This window comes from Callorhinus ursinus, unplaced genomic scaffold, assembly GCF_003265705.2.
Source record: "Callorhinus ursinus isolate GAN/ISIS: 27379988/994484 unplaced genomic scaffold, GSC_fseal_2.0 scaffold18, whole genome shotgun sequence".
Taxonomy (NCBI): domain Eukaryota; kingdom Metazoa; phylum Chordata; class Mammalia; order Carnivora; family Otariidae; genus Callorhinus; species Callorhinus ursinus.
The window spans coordinates 7,834,052-7,856,941 of NW_027397080.1; the positions used below are offsets into that span (position 1 = coordinate 7,834,052).

The 22,890-nt window shown below is 48.0% G+C and overlaps 2 protein-coding genes across 5 annotated transcripts; one reads left to right on the plus strand and one right to left on the minus strand.

Annotated features, from left to right (window-relative positions):
• Positions 1 to 231: 231 nt before the first annotated feature.
• Positions 232 to 14,097, minus strand: CDCA8 (cell division cycle associated 8). Its single transcript, XM_025857117.2, has 11 exons — positions 13,993 to 14,097; positions 13,713 to 13,825; positions 13,464 to 13,592; positions 11,645 to 11,685; positions 9,113 to 9,185; positions 7,014 to 7,093; positions 5,694 to 5,758; positions 4,743 to 4,838; positions 3,491 to 3,617; positions 2,643 to 2,729; positions 232 to 1,576 (listed from the first exon to the last, which is right to left on the minus strand). Exons 2-11 carry the CDS (start codon positions 13,807 to 13,809, stop codon positions 1,532 to 1,534), a joined length of 840 nt encoding a protein of 279 aa, XP_025712902.1. The 5' UTR covers positions 13,810 to 13,825; positions 13,993 to 14,097; the 3' UTR covers positions 232 to 1,531.
• Positions 14,098 to 14,247: 150 nt separating this feature from the next.
• Positions 14,248 to 22,178, plus strand: AIRIM (AFG2 interacting ribosome maturation factor). 4 transcript variants are annotated; one of them, XR_012381286.1, is made up of 6 exons: positions 14,248 to 14,554; positions 14,748 to 15,025; positions 17,071 to 17,250; positions 20,547 to 20,669; positions 20,836 to 20,937; positions 21,530 to 22,178. XR_012381286.1 is itself a non-coding variant. In XM_025856798.2 (5 exons), exons 2-4 carry the CDS (start codon positions 14,751 to 14,753, stop codon positions 20,647 to 20,649), a joined length of 558 nt encoding a protein of 185 aa, XP_025712583.1. In that variant the 5' UTR covers positions 14,248 to 14,554; positions 14,748 to 14,750; the 3' UTR covers positions 20,650 to 20,669; positions 20,836 to 22,178. The 4 variants fall into 4 exon arrangements, 2 of the variants coding, with proteins under 2 accessions (XP_025712583.1, XP_025712582.1); XR_003205214.2 differs by having other exon boundaries at positions 14,249 to 14,554; positions 20,551 to 20,669; XM_025856798.2 differs by having other exon boundaries at positions 20,836 to 22,178.
• The last annotated feature ends 712 nt before the right edge of the window (positions 22,179 to 22,890 follow it).

Sequence of the window (22,890 nt, forward strand, 5' to 3'; positions counted from 1 at the left end):
TGGCCTCTAGTCCAGGTAGCACAGCTTGGAGAGGACAGGCAGGCTGAATATCGATTAAAAACGAACCAACCCGGGCGCCTGGGTGGCTCGGTTGGGCGACTGCCTTCGGCTCAGGTCATGATCCTGGAGTCCCGGGATCGAGTCCCGCATCGGGCTCCCTGCTCGGCGGGGAGTCTGCTTCTCCCTCTGACCCTCCCCCCTCATGCTCTCTCTCTCTCAAATAAATAAATCTTTAAAAACAAACCCACAATTTATTGAAAACGGGTACCTTTCAGTAGCCCTAATTACAACAGCTTAAAAGATGCCATTAATCGGGAACACGATATGCACAAGTTTCAGGAAAGGGAGAATAAAACAACTTGAAACAAGGAATACAGCTACAGGACTGGATTGCTAGGCGGGTCACAGAGCAAAGTGACACGGAGTAGAACACAGCCACACAGGAGGACACAGTGAACTCCCAGTTCCCATGTTTTTGGACCACATCTCATGATTTGCCAGGGCAGAGGTACAGGCTGGGGCACAGGGACCGAGGTATGGAGTAACTAGCTGATGCCCGGGGCACAGGCCAAACACGTGGAATGAGGCCACCAGGCAATTCACACCTGCCCCCCAATGAACCCCATAAGAGGGAAGTGTTCTCTGCAAAGTCTGTGGACCTGGCAGGGACCACTGGACCATGGAGAGCTTAGAGATAGTTCCTCTGCAGCTGGTCACATAAAACCCTAGACTAAGCTAAGCCCTAGAATGCTCTTACCCAAATTCCTACCAACTAGAGAGGTAGAGGTGCCAGACATGGAAGCTGCCTCCAAACCAGTTTTTGGTCTTCGGTAAAGGGATAAATACAAACCGCGGTTCCACAATCAGCTTGGAAAAAACTACTGGGCACAGCGGGTGTTAGATCCCGAAGCCCCATTTAGTATCCACCACAGCGGAAAGCAGGGATGGGGGCCGCCGGGCTGAGATGGGCTCAGCTGTGGCCACTGCTGGGACACGTCCCATTCTGCTGTCCTGTCCCCATGTGTATGCTTCCTCCCAGCTCTCTGGACCCGTCCTCTCCCCTCAGAGAGCTCTCACTTCTCTGAGCCTAAAACTCCCAGCCTCGAGCAACACGGAGCGGAAATGGCAGATGCAGAGAGTTCTCTGAGGAGGGGGAGCGGGCAGTCTTCCTGGGGACGTGAGGTGCTCCCACGCCACCGCCACTGGAGGACAGACAGGATGCCGGGTTACACAAGGCAGAAGGCGGCAGCTCTGAGCAGGAAGGAGAATTCTGCCGGGAGAATGACAGGAAATCTCGGCTGCACGGATGCAGCAGGCAGTGGGGTTGGGAGGCGTGAGCAACAAAGCTTTATCTAACCGATGGGGGAGCAGCGTGTCTCCCCACTTCCCAAATTCTCCCAGAGGAACACCACTCCCCGCCCTGGAACTTCACACGCAAACAAACAGCCGGAAGGGAAGAGGTCTCCTCAGAGGCCCGGAAGTGCCCGCTGAGGGTCCGTCGAGTCAGGTTTGGCTTCTCGGCGCGGCAGCCTCATTTGTGAGTCCGTATGCTGCTGCAGATCTGGGCGAGGCGGCTCTACAAAGGGAAGAGGCGGGTCACCGAGTGAAGACAGCACTGGCCATGCCTGCCTGGTAGCCACTTAGAGACTCCCCTTGGGTGACACTGGATTTGGGGTCGGCAAGTCTGAGTGAGCTCAGCCCTCCGTTCTCTGTACCCCAAACGAATGAACTGGCCCGAATCCCCACTTCTCGTCCGAACACAGGAGTAAAATAAGACCTCAGATGAGCCGGCAGGGCTGGTGGTGCAGCTAAGGGGATGAACGTCACCAGATCTGGGTGGCCGGGTATGTGTGGGACCTCGGCGCGGGGCTGGCTCCCCTGGATGTACCCTTCCCAGACCCCCTGAGGGGGGGCGCCGGGGGCAGCCATGTTTGCACGGAGGGCTCCCATCCCCCACCTGGGACGGCACTGACTGGACCACGGGGGCCCATCTGACCAAAGCTGAACCAACTCAGTTCCCCTCCTGAGGATTGAAGGGGAGCCAAGAAGCTGGACAGTCAGTGCTGGGCATTAGGGCAGCGACGTCAGGGTTGGGAGTGTGGCTGCCGGAAGCCGCGTGCAAGAAGCCAGTACTGAAGGAGAACGCACCGGGGCGTGGAGGGGGTTCTCTGTGGAGAGGGAGGGATGACGGAGTGTCACAGAAGTGCACGCATGGGGGGCCTCAGAGACAGAGGCGCTACGGGAGCCAGCGCACCAGAATGGGGCTCCGTAAACGCCTGTCACCGAAGGTCCCACGGCTCCAGGAGCCTGGCTGTCCAGCGCTTTCTTTGATTCTGTGGGACTCCTCGGAACAAGCCCCTCCCTCCAGGAAGCTTCCCTCCCTGGCAGTCGATCACGCCTTCGCATAATGGCACCAACTGCCCGAACGAGGCAGAATTTTGATTCTGCTGTGGAACTTTTGCGGCAGGCGCCCCGGGACAGACTGAAAGGCAACATCAGTTCAGCGACAGAAGTGCTGCTAAAAATTCCTTGGGAGAAAGATGACAGCACAATGCTAAGTATGAAGCCCAGGCCAAAAAGACAATCCTAGGGACAGCAAGCTGTTGGAGGTATCCCGTTGTGCGGAGGGTTACAAGACTCACGGAGAGTTTCTTGATGTTTCCCAAGGCCTCTGGGTCCAGCTGTGCGATGTCCATCCTCTGCAAGTCACTAGCCAGTAATCGCATGCTCTGTGTGGAGAGCAGAGTGGGTTCAGTTGCCGTGTCCCTTGAGGCAGGACCCTGCACCCAGTGCCTCAGTGTGCCCCAGGGGCCCCCTTGATATCCTGCACTTTTGGGCAGGGGGAGCAGGGAGCGGCGAGGCAGTTAGGAGGTAATGACATCAGTGTTGTCACTGGCCCGTGGCTGGCCCACCCGGGGACTAAGGGCACGGACATTAGCTTAGACATGCCCTGCAGACATATCTGAGATACACCTTCCTTCCCTCCTAGGACCCGAGGTCCGCAACTTGCTCTACCCAGCTCAGGGCAACTGGGCTCAGCCCAAGTCAGAACCCCTCCAAGTTATCCAGAGTGGGAGACACAGCTCATGTTCCCCTTCCTAGAGCACACACCGTGATGCTGCCTTCCTCTGCGCTCCCTTTAGTATCTCCCTTACTGCACGTGTCCTGTGACCCTAGACTTGACTGTGAACCTATCTCGACTACTGAACGGCTTCTCAAGAGCAGGAATCATGTCGTCTACACCTGGGGCCTGCCATAAGGCAGGTGGCCAAATGTTAGCTGATGAACAAACGGAACATGGAGCCAGGCAAGGATCCCAGCCCGGGCCTCCAGCCGGGGTGAGAAAACTGGTTCGGAGTCCCGCAGAAATGTGCACATCGGGATCCATGTGACCCAAAGGACTGTGGGGGTGAGGAGTGGGTGATGGGCCAAGGAAAGAAATGCCCAGGGAGCTGTGCGTGGCGGGCTGGCCTCCCTGTGAGATGCTCACCTCTCCACCGCCCACTGGCACTGTGAGGAAAATCTCTCTGCTGTCGGCAAGAGGGCTGCCATTCACGGAGATGTTGTAGATCCGCTCTCTGGCTGCTGGAGTACGCAGGCCCGGGGTCTTGAAGACCCTGCGAAGTGGGAAGATCTCTGTCAAGATGGCTTGGCAGAGTGAGTGACACAAGGCGCCATGAGCTCTTCCAACCCCCATCTGGCCTCAAGCTGTAGTTTTCAAATCCTGCATTTCTAAGAAGGCGAGTTCTAAATTTAGGGCAAAAAGTCTTTTTAAACGATAATGACTACACACAGCTGGAGAAGGGAGCGTGTAATGATTAAACACGCATCTAGCCAAAGTCAGTTCTTATCCATGGAAATCTTAGGTCCCAAGCTCTGCATGGACACCAGTCATCCATCCATCCACAGAGCTAGAAATAAACTATGGTTAATGCACTTCCAAGAGTGGCTAAGTGCTTCCAGCAAGAGGAATTTTCCAGGGTCAAAAAAGGAGGATTCAGAGATTACATCATTACATTAATTCCCAAATAAACTTTCTCAAGACAGTTAAAATCCTGCTACCTGTTTTTCTCTAAATGTCCTTTGCTTTATGCACATGTGAAAAAAGAGTTCAAGAGTGGGAATTAAAAGAAGTCTTCCTCCCTCTCCTCACCCCAGAGATCCCGACTTTCAATTCCTTATGCCTTCCAGAAACATTCTCTGTATATAGACACAAACGGGATCATTTAGGACACAGTCGTGCAGCGTGCTTGGAGACACCCGTGGTCATGACGCTGCTCCATCAGCACATACAGAACTGCTTCTTTATGGCCCCAGAGCATTTCCTATCCAGTTGACCAGCCTGGTGGAAGACATTAGCTTCCAGCCTGGGTCACATTCGTCTCCCTGGTGTGATGTGGTGCCCATTCTCACTCTTACCGAGGGTATAGGAGAGTACCTACCCATTTTGAAAAAATATTTTTGTTGGTCAGAAACAGAAGAGGCAGAACGAGAGTCACTAGAGGCCTCCTAGTCCTCAGAGGCAGAATATTCTCCTCTCATCAAATAGACTCATTTTGTCGCTGAAAACAGGTGAACCTGCACTCAGGGGAGAGGCAGACACTAGGAAGCCCAGACAGCTACCCTCTTCCCACAGGGCTTGCCGGGCCAAGGAGTTGAGTGTTTTCCCACATGCCCTTCTTATGGACTGAGGTGAACTGCTGGGCTCCCACCCAGATGCAGGCGCTGCCCCCATTACTCACCTCGAGTCAAACCTGGGGGTCAGGCCTGGAGTTGGTTTCACCAATGACAACTCCAGCCGGCCCACAGCTGGGGTGATAGTGTTATAATGGCTTGACCTGCAGGTGAGAAGAGGCCATTAGGTGCACAGGTCCCACATGGAGGGCACTGACCATGTGGCTACGTTCCGAGAGCCTCATGTACACTAACTCGTGCAGCCCTCCCAACAACCCGGGACACATGGCTGTGATCCTCATTTACAGCCGCAGAAACTCGAGCATAATGAGTCAAACAACTTGGCCAGGATCACACAGCCCATGAAGGTGAGGCCAGAACTCTGAAGCTAGGCAGTCAGCCTCCAGAGTCCGGCCTCTCAGTCAGGCTAACGGAACAGGAGGAAGGAGACAGCCTCTCAACACCCTGCAGGCCCCTCAGCCAGAGTTCCTGTCCTCTTTCGAGGCACCCACCACCGCTCAGGGAGAGTCTCCTTCACAGACACACATCCCAGCCACTACATTCTAACCTTCTTGAGATGTGGCCTCCGGGCCCCATCCCAAATGGTTTAGCAGGGCCCAGCATAATTAGTTCAAGTCGATGGTGATTCTTAACTGACTAGGACCAAGAGGAACACTTGAAGAAACAACTATAGGAGGTAGGTGAAAGCCACTTTGTGACTGGCCACAGGGGAGCTCTGCACGTGGGCTGTCAGGCAAATGAACAAAATTTGCAGCACTTATGACAGGTTTCTGGTCTTCACTCTCCCTGGTGGCATTAAAACAAACAAAAAAAGTCGGGGAGGATAGAGGACGTGGGCAGAACTGGAGAACGTGTTGGGTCAGATCATTTCTAGAGGCCCGTCCAGCTTGGAGACTCAAGTTCAAGCCACAAGAACCCTTTCACCCCCGTCTCTGCCATGAGGGATGGGGCTCTCCAATAACACCAAAACACACACGGACGTTTGGAAAACCCGTCACCTTTTGCTTTTGCCTTTTCCTTGTACGGACTGGGTTCTCTTCTTGGATGGAGGACACTTTTTGACCTGGATTCACAATCAAATGACACTGTGGTTATAAAAAGCCCCAAAATGGGGAAAGTGAGGGAGGGTAAAGGGTAAGTAAGAAAAGGAGGGGAGGGGGACCCACTCCGGAAACTGGGGTTGATGAACATGAGCTCTATCTCCCAGAAGTAAGTGGCTTAAGTAATACGGAATGTGACCGATCAATTAAGGACTTCCACCACCTGGGTCTTCAAAGTAGAGGGTTTTGGCCAAGATTAAAGGTAAATCTCTTTTAAACTGACTGCAGCCTGGCCGGGACCCCCCACCGCTCCCCCATGAAATGCTGCTGTGAAGGTCACTCAGGCCATCCCGGGGTGCCCAATCTTCCCTGCTGCTCTGGCTGTCCCTGCACAGGCTGCGCATGAGCCCCTCCTTCCAGCTTCCCCCCAGGTACCCATCCTCAGCCTCCCCCTCCACGCCCTCTCTGCACAACCTCATGGACGCCCACGCTGGGTGTCAGTGTGCCTCTATCTCCTACTCCTTCCTGAGCTCCAGGCTGAAATTTCAGAAAAGGATAGATCCCTCGACATGTCAAGTAATTGGCACCCTGGCTGCTCGCCTTCACCTGAACCCAGCACTGCTCTTCCTCCTGTGGGCCGCCTTCCACAGATGAGGCGAGCCTAAGCTAGAGACGGATCAGTCATCCCCGCTTCCTCCCTTCCTCCACTGGTCCTGCTCACATTTGTCAAAACCATCCCTTCTCTGTGTATAGGATCTGGGCCTCAGTTTAAGAATTACAACAGCCTCCCAACTGGTTTCCTTGTCTCCGGTTTTTCCCCTCTCCCATTTGTGACTCACCATGACTAACCTGATGAAATGGAAACTTCCGAGCCTGGCACACAAGGCCATTCATCGTTGGGCCTTCCTATACGCAGATCACCCACAGCTTACAGCCCTGTCATCCCCAACAGCTCCCTGTTCCTTAAATGGAACTTGAAGGAACTTTCCTACCTCCTCCTGGGCTTCCCTTCCCTTTCTTCTTCAGCTAGTGAAATCTCCCTCATTTTAAAGGCCTGGGTGTACCCTAAGCAGGGAGGTAAAATTTGATAGCTTCCTCTTCTGCCTTCTATGTGCTTTATACACACTTCTCTGATCGCTTTTGTTATGAGCCATTTAAATGGGTTCTTCTCTACTAAACAGTGAACTCTGGCGGGTGGGGTTGGGCAAGAGGAGGTTAGGTATTTTTGTTTCCTTGTCTCCTGTCAGCTCCTAGCCCCAAACCCGAGTGCCTACTTACTCTTGCAGTTTGAAGATTCTTGTTCTTATTTTCTTCTTCTTCTTCCACTATCATTTCATCCACTTTCATTATCTTTCGTGCTATAAGAAACAGTTTTAACAAAGTGATCTTTCTCATAGGAATAAACTTTCATGCATTCACATTTCTTACAGGAAATAAAACATATGCAATCTTAGGCTGTAATCAAGAAATAGACTTTGAATATAAAAAAGATGAGTTTTTTTTTTTTTTTTAAGAGGGTTTAGACAGAGAAAACTAACCAGACTGGTTAACGAAGCCCATGTGATGCCCAGCATTCCGGTGAGAGCAAGACGCTGGACTCTGCTAGACTTGAGCGTGAGGCCCAGTCCTAGCACTGCCCAGGTCATGGGGCTTTCACTGTGCTGCTTCAGTTTCCTCATCTATAAAAAGGAGTAGTCACTTCATAGGGGTATTATGAGACCTGGGATGTGCTCCACAAGAATAGCATCTTTGTTACTCTTGTTTCATTTCCCCTAGAATTGTGCCTGTAAGTGTTTAAGTGTCTGTGGAATGAATGAACATAAAGCCCTTTGGACAGTACTGGACACATGTTATAAGAAGTACTATTTATTACAGGGGCGCCTGGGTGACTCAGTCGTTAAGCATCTGCCTTCAGCTCAGGTCATGATCCCAGGGTCCTGGGATGGAGCTCTGCATCGGGCTCCCTGCTCCATGCAAAGCCTGCTTCTCCCTCTCCCACTCCCCTTGCTTGTGTTCCCTCTCTCACTGTGTCTCTCTTTGTCAAATAAATAAAATACTTTAAAAAAAAGTTTATTTATTACAATAAAATATCATTTACATAGATTGGAAAAAACTTTCTAAGCACCGCAGCTGTTTAGTGATGAAAGTTAGTGTCTCACTGCTAATCTGTACAACCATTAGCCAGCCAATCTTGAGCAGGGAGTCCACAGAGAAAATTCAGGCATCTGATCATGGAGCGGGGTGGGGGATCAGACGAGACAAATTTTTAGCTTTTTACTTCCTGACACATTAAATAATATATTTATCTTTTTTTTTTCCTTTCTCTTTTTGGAAGTAGCTTATAATGTAATCAAAGCCCAGTGGTCAAGAGGGCACAAAAACAATTTTTACTGTTGGCTGACTCGGGTCCTGGTGTGTCTGTTCCCAGGGATGAAATCAGAAGACCCCCTCCACCAGCACTTGAGCAAAACTTGTGGAATCCAGAAAAGAAACCGGTATTACCTAAATGTGGAGATAAACCAAAGTGAACTAAAAGACTGTAACTAGGAGGAGCTCCAGGAACACCTGAGTCCAATCATGTCATCGCCTCATGGAGGTGGCACTGGGACATGACACCGGCAAAGCAAAATCCTCACGCTCTCCTCACGCTACAAGGCCATTTGGATGGGAAGCAAGATGGAATAAGAACTGGACAGTGCTTCTGGCCCAACCCAGTGGAAAAGTGCCCTGGTTTGACCAGGGCAGCCCCAAAATCCAGGCCCTGGGTCAGGCCTGTCCTCGCAAGATGTGGACGCACTGAGCTATGAAAGCTTAATGACAGTAACATAAAGTCTGTAACAGAGCGCATCCTGTCCTGGTTCCACACTCACCAATTACAACCGGGCTTCCCAAACACGTTCCCTCTAGGACAGCATTTCTCAGCGTGTGGGGCATGTGGGAGAGATGATTTTCCGCAGCAGGGCACTGAATCCAGGAACGTGGGGTGGCGCCTGGAGGATACCGGCCCTTTCACAATTCTCTCTCAACCCTTCTGATCACATGGGACTGCCTCGGCGGGCCTTACCACCATGTTCTGGAATGCCTCTCAGGCCCACCAACCTCTTTAACTGGAGCAGCTGATGGCAGTCATGGCTCCCACACAGCTTTCCCTCTCCTTCCACTCTCACTCTTGCTCCCACATTGGCCGGGAGCTTGCGCACTATTAGTCCTGCATACAATTAACTCAATGCAGTGGGCCAAAATCACATTCTTGGATTTGCAAGACCGAGGACCAGGCATTAGAAGGAAGAGGCCCCACCACTGAGGCCTCTGAGCAGCCAGCCAACCACCTGGCCTCCACTCTCCCAGTTCAACAAGGGGTTCTAAAAAGTACTCACTTTTGGCAGATTTCAAGGGTGTCTGAATAGCTTCTGCTGTTAGTCTGTTTATTTCTGTGATATCCAGGTCGGCCTATGACAAACACAGTCAGAAAACACCAGGCATATTCCATCAAATATGGAGAATAGTTTAAGACTCAAAACAATTAATTTCAAAAACATTATTTATTACATGCAAAAGACTGTTATGTATTAGTCATAACATGATATAGTGAACTCCTATAAATGCACAATACAACCCAAGAGCTAAAACATTGCTGATTACTTGCTTCTAGCTCCATATTCTTCCCTGTTCTATTTCCTTGTCTTCCTCCAGAGGTGACCACTATCATTCCATTTGCTTAAAAGAAAGCGTGTGTGTGTTTTGTTGCATTTTTTTTAAACAAACATATATGTGCTTAAATAATATTTTATTTGGTTTCGCTTCTGACCACTATTTGTTGTTGTAGTTCATTTGTTTTTCAATGCCATGTAGCATCCCACTGTGTGACTCTATCACAATGAATTTCTCCAATCTCCTGTCAACAGTCTTTTGCTACTCCAAACATCTTCTACATGTGTCTGATGCATGTGCCCAAGTTCTCTCTTGGCTATAGGGATGGCGCACTGGAGGGTTGTTCCACCTATTAGGCCAAATCATTTTCCAAAGTGGTTGCACTTCATTATGTCCCATCGGCAAACAATACAAGTTGCTAATGACTCACATTATCTACAATTGGTGCTGTAGTAGACTTTTTTCCAGTCTAGAGAGTCAATAAGGTTTTCTGTTGCACCCACGGGCCCTTCAAAAAGGCTTCTAGTCGCTGCCATTCTAATTAAATGTGTTCCCAGTGGTGACTACCTATGTGAATGAGAATAGCCACAAGCAGGCATGATTCTATGCCTTTCCTTGCAGGGCACATGTAAATATCAGAAGAATTGTTATAGACTAGGGATGACAGGTTTCATCTCCAGACTGGTAGGGACTCCATGGAGTGCTCAGAAGAGCATCCTGAGGCTGTCCAATCTTAGCAAGAAACAGAGCTCTAGGAGATTAGCGAGGTCTGAAATGGCTGATGGAATAGACAGTGGCCAACTATGTGCCATCTCTAGAAATAACTGGCATGTTATGAAGGTATCGGTGGTGGCAGGCCACTGATCACCTTCGTGCAGAAGAGTTAACAGGCCTAAGATGGATATCCATAGAAGGGCCTGTTTGCACGGATGGGCTGGTGGCTTGCAGGAGAACTTGGATTTTAGGGTTCCCACCATTCCCTGGTTAGAGTGGCTCTCTGGGCCTAAGCTTTGTACAAACAACATGGCTTATGCTGCATACCTGCTTTCCTCTTGGAAGTCTGGAATTTTGGTACATGCTAGGCAGAAGATGCCTATGTGACCAGCTCCCAATAAAAATCCTGGGCATTGAGTCTCTAATAAGCTTTCCTGATAGAAAACATTTCACATATGTTGAAGTAAGGTGTCCCATGTGACTCCACTGGGAGAGAACTCTTGGGAGCTTGCACCTGGTTTCCTCTGAACCCAGGTGCTCAGGCACCTTTTCCCTTTGTTGATTTTGTTTTGTATCCTTTCACTGTAATAAATCATAGCCATGAGTATGACTATATGCTGAGCCCTGTTGAGTCTTCCTGGAAGTGGTCTTGGGAGACCGCCACATACCTAATCTTTATGAACTTTTGTGCCAAAGTATCAATCCTTTCCTGAGTTCTAAATCATATTAGCTAAGGCTACAATTCTCTCAGCTTGGTATGATGATACTGGCTATTTCATATTACATTAGAAGCTCTCTGATTTGTAGTTCTATATGTCTGATTAATTAAAAAAGAGGGTGATGTATTTGAGCTAATGAGTATAATTGACCTCAGAGGTAAGTCTTTTGAAACATTAGATCTGGGTGGGTGGAGGCAGGAACATATTACAAAGAAAGAGAAAGCCAGAACTAAGAATGTTTTACTAGCTCTTGATTTTATTTTTCAGTGATCCCCACTCCTCTCCTACAATATTCACCCCCAAATTCTCTTTTTCCTGATTGAACAACTGGCTCTGAAACACCTGTAACTTCTGAGGCCAGTAGAGATCTGCTATTCCATGCTACTATGAATCCTTGGTAGTCAGGTCCCTTCAAACCCTGAGATTCCAAGAGATTCTAATAACGCATAGAAGAATGTAGATTTTTGGGGTCTCTGACACCTAGCAGAACAGGCCATTATGTAATGACCCAGGGCCTTAGAGGGACTTGGGCTTGAGGCTTCTGCTTTGCCTGAGAGGTCAGGGCCGAGAGCTACAAGGAACCGGCCTTGTAGCCGGTTATAACTGCCGGCTCTTAATAGAATAACAGAACTGCCTCCCTCTGTAGAACTTGACAGTATTTGGGCTTCACGGACTCAGCATTTGACCACCATAGATCTTCAGTTGACAAAAACAGGATATGTCCCCTGCGAAACCGCTTCCATAGTAAGCACCCTCTGGTTGGACTTTGTGACAGGATTAAACTCAAAAACTAACCACAGTTCCAAATTAGGACAGATCACTTACTGTTGCTGCCTCTTCCAGCGCCTGTTTGTTCCCTCCAAGGGCTTTAAAAAGAACATTTTATTTAGTTACTCTCAGATCTTAATGATAAACCATCTTCCCTGATATAACCCGTTATCTGTCTAGAACTGGACCAGATTAAGCCCTGGCTTCAACATTCAAGGAACTTTACAACCTTGTTTAATTTTTCTCCACATCTGGCTGGCCGCCTTATCACATATTCTAGGTCCCACCACACCCAAGTCCTTATTTCCCAAATGTGCCGCCATCTCTCATGACTCTGTGCCTTGGCACTTATTATTTCCTCTACCAGAAATGCTCCTCTGCACCCGACAAATTTCTAATTCATCTTTCAAAACTCAGTTCAAATCCAAAAGTCTTTATTTTTCTATCACAACAGATTGCGCCGAAGTGCTGAGCTAGTTGCTCACCCTCATCATACCCAGCAACTACTCAGAGCTGTTTAAGTGTCCACCCTGCCTTGAACTGAATTCCTTGAAGACAGTTTCGGGCAAAAATATGGCATGGGGTAGGTATGTAGCCAATGTGTGTTGAATGAAGAGGTCTGTGCAAGTTGTAGATGTAGAATAAAGTTCGGTTAAGCCTCCTTCAGAAACTCTCATAGTGTCCTGTAGAACGGTTAAGAATTCACACTTTGAACCAGAATGCCTGGTTTAAATACACTCTGCTACTAACTAGCTTATGAGACCTTGAGCAAAGTAACCAACCTCTCTGTGCCTTAATTTTATCATCTACAAAAGAGGAACAATGTTAACAATGAATACCTTTGTTATGAACATACAATTAGTTAACATATGCAATACACTCAGGATAATACCTGTCTGGCATAGGAAGCACTATATAAATGTACCTACTGACCACTACTCTTTCCCTTTTCTGGTACTTATAATTTTGACTATATAATCACGTGTGCACTTTTAAAAGGATCCTCCTCTACTAACTCATAAGCTCCTCAGGGTAGGCAACATCAGTGTTATTTCCCAAAGCATTTTCAGCCCCTAGCATTGTGACTGAGACATGCTCAATGAATATTTGTAGAAACATGCAAATAAAAGGGCAAGTCAAAGAATCATTAAATATCTATTTGAATAGAATGCGCATTTCTATTCAGGAAGGAGCCTATGAAATGGGTAATAATAAGGAAAATAGGAAAAGGGTAACCCAGCAGAAATGAAAGCCTCTTGCATGTCCTTGGACATTTAACAAGGGAGTGGAGAACAGGCTGCAATTTTTCTCCGGCCAGAAAGAATAGAGTCCTTGCACTTCACAATTTGATTTGCTCATTTTTTAGTTGACAGTTTCCATAAGATGCAGAAAGCACTGCTTGGGGGTTATCCTCCCATCTGAGCTCTGGTAGCAAACCAAGTTATTCACTTATTTGTTTTTAAATGATTGGACAAAAGTATTTAAAAGAGAGAGAGTGTGTGTTTTGTGACACATGAAATTCACACAAAATTCACTTTTCAGTGTGTCCATAAATACATTTTACTGGGACACATACCTGCCCATTCATTACAGCTGTTCTGGACATATAACAGCTTGAGTTGAGTAGCTGCAATAGAGAACCCTCTAGCCCAGAAAGCCTAAAGTATTTGCTATCTGCTCCTTTACAGAAGACGTTCGCCTACCTGCAGGGGTAGATGACGTTAAGTACTATGCAGAAAGGTAAAGCAAGGAAGTGAGATAAGGAGCGGGGTAAGCGGTAAGGCTGCGATTTCCTTAAAGTGATCCTGAAGACCTCACTCAGGTGACCACAGAGGCGCCCCAGGCCGAGGCCTGGGGAAACAGGAGCAGCTCTTACCAAAGTAGTCGAGCCAGTTCATCTCGCGCAGCGCCTTGGGGAGCCGCAAGATCTCGATGTTGTACAGGTTATCCATCTCCTTGAGGAGGTTCTGCCTGTCCGACTGAATTTGCTTGGATCGTATTTGCACTGCGAGAGGGCCAAGCCGACAGAACACGGGTCACTGGCGGGTGAACGGGGCCTGGAACCCGTGCTGCCCGCACCCCAATCCGCCGGCACCCCGCGATCGCCCCGGGCTCCGCCCCCTACCTTCACGGTCGAAGTCCCGAAGAAAGGAAGCCAGCTTCCGGCTCCGAACCGAGTTGGTCTTGGCCACCCGACTGCCGCCCTTCCTAGCCGGAGCCATGGCGCTTGGGTGGAGGCTGAGGGGAGCGGGGGATGCAGCCAGTGGGGGGTCAGCGGCCGAGGTTGGGGAGGGAGATTAAGGGGGCCGCGGAGGAGCGGGAGAGGGCGGACGGGCGCCCCACGGGACTAATGGGGGGGCCCTGCCCTTGCAGACCCGAGCATAAAGGAGTCGCGAGGCACGTACCTGCGTGACACGAAACGGGTTGAGAAAACCCTCGCCGCTCCAGCTGAGGGGAGGGAGCAGCTCCGTGCCTAACCGGACGTGCGACGGCCGCCACCAAATTCAAACTGCCACAGACTGACCAATGAGAAGTCGCCGTCTTAGGAGGGTCCCATAGCATCCAATCACAAGGAAGCTCCGCGGCCCGGCCGCCGGTGCACACGTAGGACTACCGCACCCAGAAGGCACTGCGGTCTACGACATACGTTCGCGACTCGGTGGCTGCGTTGGGGCATGCGCAGAGAGACGGCGGGCGCTTGGTGGCGGCCCTGGCGGGTCCTGAAACTTTGAGGGAGTTAGCTTGAAGTTTTCCCGCTGGTTTAGGGAAAGCTACCGGCAGTTTCCGGGAAAGGAGACAAGATTCTGGCTCTGGAAGTACGGGTTCGGAGACAGCGCTTCGGCCCGGGGAATCCGCAGTCTGAAGCTGGAGACTACCCGAGCCGCGGGCGAACCTCCTCCGAGGGCTGGTCGGGAAGCCCTCCCGGAGGTGGGAAACCAAGGCCCGGCCTCCGGAGCCCCTCTAAAGGTAAGACAACGCCTCGCGTCAGGACGTCCTGTCGGAAGGGATACACAGTCCTTCGTGAGGGGACCCTGGTTTAGCGGGACCTCACTTGCGCACGGAAATCACTGGACCCGCTACTTCCCCTTCCGACTTGAGACCCTAATGCTGTTTTTTGTTTTGTTTTGTTTTTCTTTCTGTTGTTTGTTTATCTCGGCAGAAGATGACTCCAGAGCAGCCTTTGCTTGCTGTGCACGAGGCCCTGAGGAAATGCTTTCCCGTGGTGGAGGAGCAGCAGGGCCTGTGGCAGAGCACGCTGAGGGACAGCCAGCCCCTCCTGGCCTCCCTCAGCAACCTGGCAGAGCAGCTGCAGGCGGCCCACAATCTGCGGTTTGGGGACGTGCCTCCACTTCGGGCCTTCCCAGACTTAAAAGAGCGGCTGAGGCGCAAGCAGCTGGCGGCTGGCGACACTGTCTTGGACAAGTTAGGGGAGAGGCTGTAAGAGTTCGATGCCACTCCTTCTTGGTGGAAAGATTTGAAAAACTTGGTGTTTAATAAGTAGCGAGGATCAGTCAGAAGAGTGTTTTTCCCTTTACTTGAGAACATGGTATTTGGAGGTGTCTCAACCTTGCTTGTTGCAATGGGACCTCTTGTCAGAGTCATTTTATGGGGTGCCTGGGTGGTGCAGTCAGTTGGGCTTCCGGCTCTTGGTTTTGGCCCAGGTCGTGATCTCAGGCGGTGAGATCAAGCCCCATGTTGGGCTCTGCACTCGGTGCAGAGTCTGCTTGAGACTCTGCCTCTTTCAAATAAATAAATCAGTCTTTTTTTAAAAACTCATTTTATGGCATTTCCCTTGTCACATAGGGCACGGCAGTGGTGGTCTCAGTAGAAGTTACAAAAGTGGAAAAGAAAAGCAATCGAGAAAGCTTACTAAGCCCTTCTCTATTGTCTTCTTTTGTCAAAAGCAATGAGGAATTGTACTTTAAACTTAGTAGGTGCTAGAGCTAAGGGTTTTACATATATTCTCATATAAAATCTTTTCAACATCTCTGACTTAACCGCACTTAATCCCATTTTGCTGGTGAGGAAACAGGCTCAGATTGCCTGTGGTTGCACAGCTAGTAAATGGTAAAGCTGGGAGTCTAACTCAAGTTTGCCTGACACCAAGGCCAGAGTGTTCAGCCACCACTCTGTTCTGCTGTACATTGGTGTCTCTGTGCCAGTAATAGTACGTCTCTAAACTCTTAGTGCTTAACTCTGTTAAACAGTTAAACTCTGAAGTGAGACCCTCTATCTTACAGTTGTAAGTATTGAGGATAGACAAGAGACCTGGCACATAGGCCTTTCCATCCTTCCTTCCTTCCTTCCTTTCTTCCTTCCTCCCTTCCTCCCTTCCTCCCTTCCTCTCTCTCTTTCTTTCTTTCCTTCCTTCTTTTTAAGATTTATTTACTTTACAGAAAGAGCACAAGTGGGGGAAGGGGCAGAGGGAGAGGGAGAGGGAGAGAGAATCTCAAGCAGACTCCGCACTGAGCACAGAGCCCCATATGGGGCTCCATCTCATGACCCATGAGATCATGACCTGAGCCAAAATCACAGGTCGGATGCTTAACCAACTGAGCCACCCAGGCGCCCCGCACATAGGCCTTTTCTTGACTAGAACAAAAATAGTTTCTGGTGTATATAGTCTGTGCTGTAGACTAATGGGAAATGGTCAAATATGGGGACCTTCTGTGTAGCATTTGTACAAAATAACTAAGCACCTATGGGATGCCAAGCGCAAGGTGCTGGGAATATAACAATGAACCAGACTTAGTTTCTTAGCTGATTAGAGGAGAGACTGTCAAATTATGTTGTGGTATGTTCTGAGGTAGTGAACTTTTATTTTAGTTGATGGCATATTTTTGTGTGTGAGTATTGGGCTGTTATTTTAAATCTCTTTTTTTAATTGTGGCCACACATTTTGAAAGCCACAATTCTAGGTTAAGGCATGCTTTGCCCTCTGGGAAGTTGTGGCCTTCTCGGTGGCTGAGTCCCTTGGAGTCACCAGTGGAATAATAACAATACTGACCGTGAGCTAGGCACTTCCCTAAGCACCTTATAAGCACTATTGCATTTAATCTTCACAAGAACCCTTTCACTCATTCATTCATTGGACAAGTGTTTGTCGTTCTATGTGCCAATCTCAGTATTCTAGGTACTTAGGGTGTGCAGTGAGCAAAACAGACCGTTTTTATACACGACTGAGGATAAGTAACTTTCCTAAAATCCGCAGTAGTCTATGTGCACCCAGAGCAATTTTTCCCATTTGGACATTTGGCAGTATCTGGAGACATTATTGATCGTCACAACTTGGGGAGGATGGGGCATGGTTTGCTCCTGTCATCTAGTGGGTAGTGGCCAAGGATGCTGCTCAGTGCCCTAAAATGCACAGGGCAGCTCCTCACCACAAAGAACCATCCAGGTCGAAATGTGAGTGTGCTGAGGTTGAGGAATCCTGCCTCAGGCCTTCTCATGGTGTTGTCTAATAGCCTTTTTTCCCCCAGAGCCACCCTCCTCAAGGTGCGTGACACCGTCAGCAGGCACGTGGAGCAGGTGCTTGAGATCTATGAGCAGCATGCAGACTCGATTGGCATTGATGCTGTTTTGCAGGCTTCAGTGGTCAGCCCTTCTGTGGCTGACATGTTGGAATGGTTGCAAGATATTGAGAGACATTATCGAAATTCGTATCCTTTGCACACGTTTCAGTGTCCAGAGCTGCTTCAGGAAGTCTTTTTTTTAATTTTTTTATTGTTATGTTAATCACCATACATTACATCATTAGTTCTTCATGTAGTGTTCCATGATTCATTCTTTGTGCATAACACCCAGTGCTCCACGCAGAACGTGCCCTCTTTAATACCCATCACCAGGCTAATCCGTCCCCCCACCCTCCTCCCCTCTAGAACCCTCAGTTTGTTTTTCAGAGTCCGTCGTCTCTCATGGTTCGTCTCCCCCTCCGACTTACTCCCCTTCATTCTTCCCCTCCTGCTATCTTCTTTTTTTTTTTCTTAACATATATTGCATTATTTGTTTCAGAAGTACAGATCTGTGATTCATCAGTCTTGTACAATTCACAGTGCTCACCATAGCACATACCCTCCCCAATGTCTATCACCCAGCCACCCAGTCCCTCCCACCCCCCACCACTCCAGCAACCCTCAGTTTGTTTCCTGAGATTAAGAATTCCTCATATCAGTGAGGTCATATGATACATGTCTTTCTCTGATTGACTTATTTCACTCAGCATCACACCCTCCAGTTCCATCCACGTCGTTGCAAATGGCAAGATCTCATTCCTTTTGATGGCTGCATAATATTCCATTGTGTATATGGAATGGAATATTATGGACATCTTGACTCTTTCCACAGTTTGGCTATTGTGGACATTGCTGCTATAAACTGGGGTGCATGTACCCCTTCGGATCCCTACATTTGTATCTTTGTGGTAAATACCCAGTAGTGCCATTGCTGGATCGTATGGTAGCTCTATTTTCAACTGTTTGAGGAATCTCCATACTGTTTTCCAGAGTGGCTGCACCAGCTTGCATTCCCACCAACAGTGTAGGAGGGTTCCCCTTTCTCCGCATCCCTGCCAACATCTGTTGTTTCCTGACTTGTTAATTTTAGCCATTCTGACTGGTATGAGGTGCTATCTCATGGAAGGTTTTGATTTGGATTTCCCTGATGCTGAGCGATGTTGAGCACTTTTTCATGTGTCTGTTGGCCATTTGGATGTCTTCTTTGGAAAAATGTCTGTTCATGTCTTCTGCCCATTTCTTTTTTTTTTTTTTTTTTTTAAAGATTTTATTTATTTATTTGACAGAGAGAGACACAGTGAGAGAGGGAACACAAGCAGGAGGAGTGGGAGAGGGAGAAGCGAAGCAGGCTTCCCGCGGAGCAGGGAGCCCGATGTGGGGCTCGATCCCAAGACCCTGGGATCATGACCTGAGCCGAAGGCAGACGCTTAACGACTGAGCCACCCAGGCGCCCCTTCTGCCCATTTCTTGATTGGATTATTTGTTCTTTGGGTGTTGAGTTTGATAAGTTCTTTATAGATTTTGGATACTAGCCCTTTATCTGATATGTCATTTGCAAATATTTTCTCCCATTGTGTCGGTTGTCTTTTGGTTTTGTGGACTGTTTCTTTTGCTGTGCAAAAGCTTTTTATCTTGATGAAATCCCAATAGTTCATTTTTGCCCTGGCTTCCCTTGCCTTTGGCGATGTTTCTAGGAAGAAGTTGCTGTGGCTGAGGTCGAAGAGGTTGCTGCCTGTGTTCTCCTTTAGGATTTTGATGGACTCCTGTCTCACGTTTAGGTCTTTCAACCATTTGGAGTCTATTTTTGTGTGTGGTGTAAGGAAATGGTCCAGTTTCATTCTTCTGCATGTGGCTGTCCAATTTTCCCAACACCATTTGTTGAAGAGACTGTCTTTTTGCCATTGGACATTCTTTCCTGCTTTGTCAAAGATGAGTTGACCATAGAGTTGAGGGTCTATTTCTGGGCTCTCTATTCTGTTCCATTGATCTATGTGTCTGTTTTTGTGCCAGTACCATACTGTCTTGATGATGACAGCTTTGTAATAGAGCTGGAAGTCCGGAATTGTGATGCCACCAGCTTTGCTTTTCTTTTTCAGTATTCCTCTGGCTATTTGGGGTCTCTTCTGGTTCCATACAAATTTTAGGATTGTTTGTTCCATTTCTTTGAAAAAGGTGGATGGTGATTACATGCCTTTTTGTGTGCTGGTTCAACCTACCTCTCAGCCACCTTTCCTTTTTTTTTTTTCTTTAAAATTTTTATTGTTATGCTAATCACCGTACATTACATCATTAATTTTTGATGTAGTGTTCCATGATTCATTGTTTGTGCATAACACCCAGTGCTCCACGCAGAACGTGCCCTCTTTAATACCCATCACCAGGCTAACCCATCCCCCCACCCCCTCCCCTCTAGAACCCTCAGTTTGTTTTTTAGAGTCCATCATCTCTCATGGTTCGTCACCCCCTCCGATTCCCCCACTTCATTCTTCCCCTCCTGCTATCTTTTTTTTTTTTTCTTAACATATATTGCATTACTTGTTTCAGAGGTACAGGTCTGTGATTCAACAGTCTTACACAATTCACAGCGCTCACCATAGCACATACCCTCCCCAAAGCACATACCCTCCCCAATGTCTATCACCCAGCCACCCCATCCCTCCCACCCCCCACCACTCCAGCAACCCTCAGTTTGTTTCCTGAGATTAAGAATTCCTCATATCAGTGAGGTCATATGATACATGTCTTTCTCTGATTGACTTATTTCACTCAGCATAACACCCTCCAGTTCCATCCATGTCGTTGCAAATGACTCAGCCACCTTTCCTACTGTTCCACACATTTCTTTGCCGGCCAGATTGGGGGATTTGGCCCTGAAACTAATCCATGCTTCCCCACTTCTGTGCCTTTGCTTATGCTCTTCCTGCCAGCCGGAATCTCCCTGCCGCCCTCTAAGTGGGAGGTAGGCGCCGCAGTGGCCTCTTTGATATCACTGAGACTCTTTGTTTTCATTTGCTGGTTTTTTTCCCCACCACAGTGAGATCCTAGGTTGTTGGGGCGATGTTTCATCCCTCCACCCCCATAGGACTGTGAGTGAAGGGGTGCTTGGTAAAGATGGGTGGTGTAGGTGAGTGCTGCCACCTGGTGAATAGAATGATAGCCCCTCTTTCACTCTTTGCTTCCTGTATCTCTCCCCAGGGCATTTTCCCCCTTCAGCATATTTCATTTGCTTTTTTTTTTTTTTTAATATTTTATTTATTTATTTGGGAGCGAGATCACGAGCAGGGGGGGAAGGGTAGAGGGAGAGGCAGACTCCCCACTGAGCAGGGAGCCTGGTGCGGGGCTTGATCCCAGGACCCTGGGATCATGACCCGAGCCAAAGGCAGACACTTAACTGAGCCACCCAGGCACCCTCATTTGCTTTTTGAGCAGTCCTTAACTTCCAGGAAGTTACCTGAAGAGGAAGTACCTCCTGTCCTCGATCCAGTGGGGAGATTTAGCAAACATCCAAGCTTTGCCCAAGGCCTGGAACCAAATTTCAGAAGATGAACACCAAAGCCTTGTACAAGGTACTGGTTTTCATTTATTCCTTCGTGTCTGTGGTCTCTTTGTAGGTCTCACTTCTTTGGAAGCATTACAGAGATGCCCTTGCAGTGCCCCTGTATTTTTTATAAATCGGATGTTTTGTGTTCTCTGGAGAGGTGATATGCCAGTTTTTCTCTCTTCCTATTCCAGATACCCTGTTGAATGTTTCCTTCTTCCTGGAAGAGTAAGGAAGCCGTGTGTTTACCAGCAAACTAGGGGGACACAGTTGAAGACTGATGTTGGTGCTTTCTGGTATGGTAACCTGACATACTTGAAAAATCAGTGCCTAGAGCCTGAGGACTACTGGCTTCTGATGCTGGGGTCTCTCCCTGTGATGTCACAGCTGAGGGCACATTGCCCTTTCCTAGGCTCCAGAGTGGAGGAGGCAGAGAGAATGCAGGAAAGGCAATGCAGGAGAACACTGGGGTAGGGACTACTGCCACAGAAGTGGTAGGGGAGGGGGTGTGGCACCACCCTCAGCATCACCCAGAGCTCTGAGCTTGTTTGACACCCAGCCCTGTTCTGTGTATTTGTGTCGGTCCCTGATTCTTTGATGGAAGATGATTCTTCTTGATGATTTAAAGAAATAAAGGTGATAATTGATGGAAGACAGTACAGCTCTTCCTCGACTTAGAGTGGGGTTACATCCTGATAATCCCATCGTAAATTGAAAATATTGTAAGTCAAAAATGCATTTAATACACCTAACCTACCAAACGTTAGTCTAGCCTACCTTAAATGTGCTCCAAACACTCACATTAGCCTACAGTTGGGCAAAATAATCTAACACAAGGCCTGTTTTATAATGAAATGTTGACTATCTCTGTAACTGATTGAAAAACAGGACAATGTATGGGCATCGAATGGCTGTGTCAGTTGTTTACCCTCGTGATCTGGGGGTGGACTAAGCTGTGGTGTGTGTGCTGCTGCCCAGCATCACGAGAGAGGAGCGGGCCGCATGTTGCCAGCTTGGGAAGAGACCCACGTTTGTGAAGTACGGTTTCTGGTGGACACGTATTGCCTTTTGCAGCGACAGAAGAGTTGAAAAATCCCCAGTCGAACCATCTGAGGTCAGGGCAGTGTGTCATTGTTTTCCAACTGCTGTAGCTCCAAGCCATCATGACAGTTTCCGGAGCCCGCCACCAGGGGGAGGTGGTGTAGCATGAGTTAGGCTCAGAGCTTTGTCTTTGAGGAGTTGTCCTCCCACCCCGTCTGAGAGTAAGTGCCTGGGGGTAGCCAAGACTGCTAAAATGACAGGGGTTTTGACCAAAGCTGGCGCCTGATTTGCCACATTCCTCTGATCTTGGAGTAGCTGCACGGTGGGAGAAGACCGCCCAGAATCAGGCCATCAGGGCTACGTTTCTGAAGCCCAGTGCCTTCATCTGTGAAATGGTCGGGTACTTCCAGACCTGTCAGCTTCGGGGGCTGTGGACAAATCTGGGTCATTGGATGTAAAGAGGTTTAATAAAGAGTATAGATATTTTTAAAATGAAGATGACTTTTTTCTTACTACAAAAGTGATATATATGCTTTTTAAAAAGTCATAGGAAAACTGTAGAAAAAAATATAAGTGTAGAAAAGTATGAAGCAAGCTCCATCAGAGATACTCTGATATATACCCTTTCAGTGTCCATATTCACAAATAAAAAAAAAAAATCCCCAAATATAGTATCATTGATATATACTGTTACTTAGTCTTTTTTTAAAAAGTAAAAAAAAAAAACAAAACATAGTTTGGCCATCTTTTCGTATCTGTAAAAATAGCTCAATGAAAGTACAGTAGATACCATTACACATATATACCATTTTATGAATGTATTAGAGCTTTTATTTTTCCAGATGTTCATGTGTTTCTACCTATAAAGATCATACATTGTGATTGTGAAAAACCGAAGTATTACAGAAAGTAAAAATGCACATGGTCTACTCTTTTTAACAATATGGTAGATATTTTTCCAGGAGCTTAAAAAATGTATCACATACATAATAATTATAAATAAAACTTATAAACATTTGGGTATCAGGCCTTATGATGTGCTCTGGGTCAGATGAAGGAGATCCCTATAAAGGTTTATAGTTCAACCAGGGAAACATTTAAACCAGTGTCTCTTAAGTTTTAATGTGTATAGAAATAACTGAGCTCTTGTTAAAATTCAGATTCTGATTCTGTAGGCCTAGGGTGGCAGTGCCCTAGATTCTACATTT

What these genes read in the sequence shown, in the direction of transcription:
- AIRIM (XM_025856797.2), top strand. Translation starts at nt 14,751, where the DNA reads ATGACTCCAGAGCAGCCTTTGCTTGCTGTGCACGAGGCCCTGAGGAAA. An exon ending in GACAAGTTAGGGGAGAGGCT is followed by an intron (nt 15,026 to 17,070) that starts GTAAGAGTTCGA and finishes TTTTTCCCCCAG; the next exon opens with AGCCACCCTCCTCAAGGTGC. An exon ending in ACACCAAAGCCTTGTACAAG is followed by an intron (nt 20,670 to 20,835) that starts GTACTGGTTTTC and finishes TTCCTATTCCAG; the next exon opens with ATACCCTGTTGAATGTTTCC.
- CDCA8 (XM_025857117.2), bottom strand. Translation starts at nt 13,809, where the DNA reads ATGGCTCCGGCTAGGAAGGGCGGCAGTCGGGTGGCCAAGACCAACTCG. An exon ending in GAACTGGCTCGACTACTTTG is followed by an intron (nt 11,686 to 13,463) that starts GTAAGAGCTGCT and finishes TTCTTTTTAAAG; the next exon opens with CCCTTGGAGGGAACAAACAG. An exon ending in GAAACATCAAGAAACTCTCC is followed by an intron (nt 1,577 to 2,642) that starts GTGAGTCTTGTA and finishes TTCCCTTTGTAG; the next exon opens with AGCCGCCTCGCCCAGATCTG.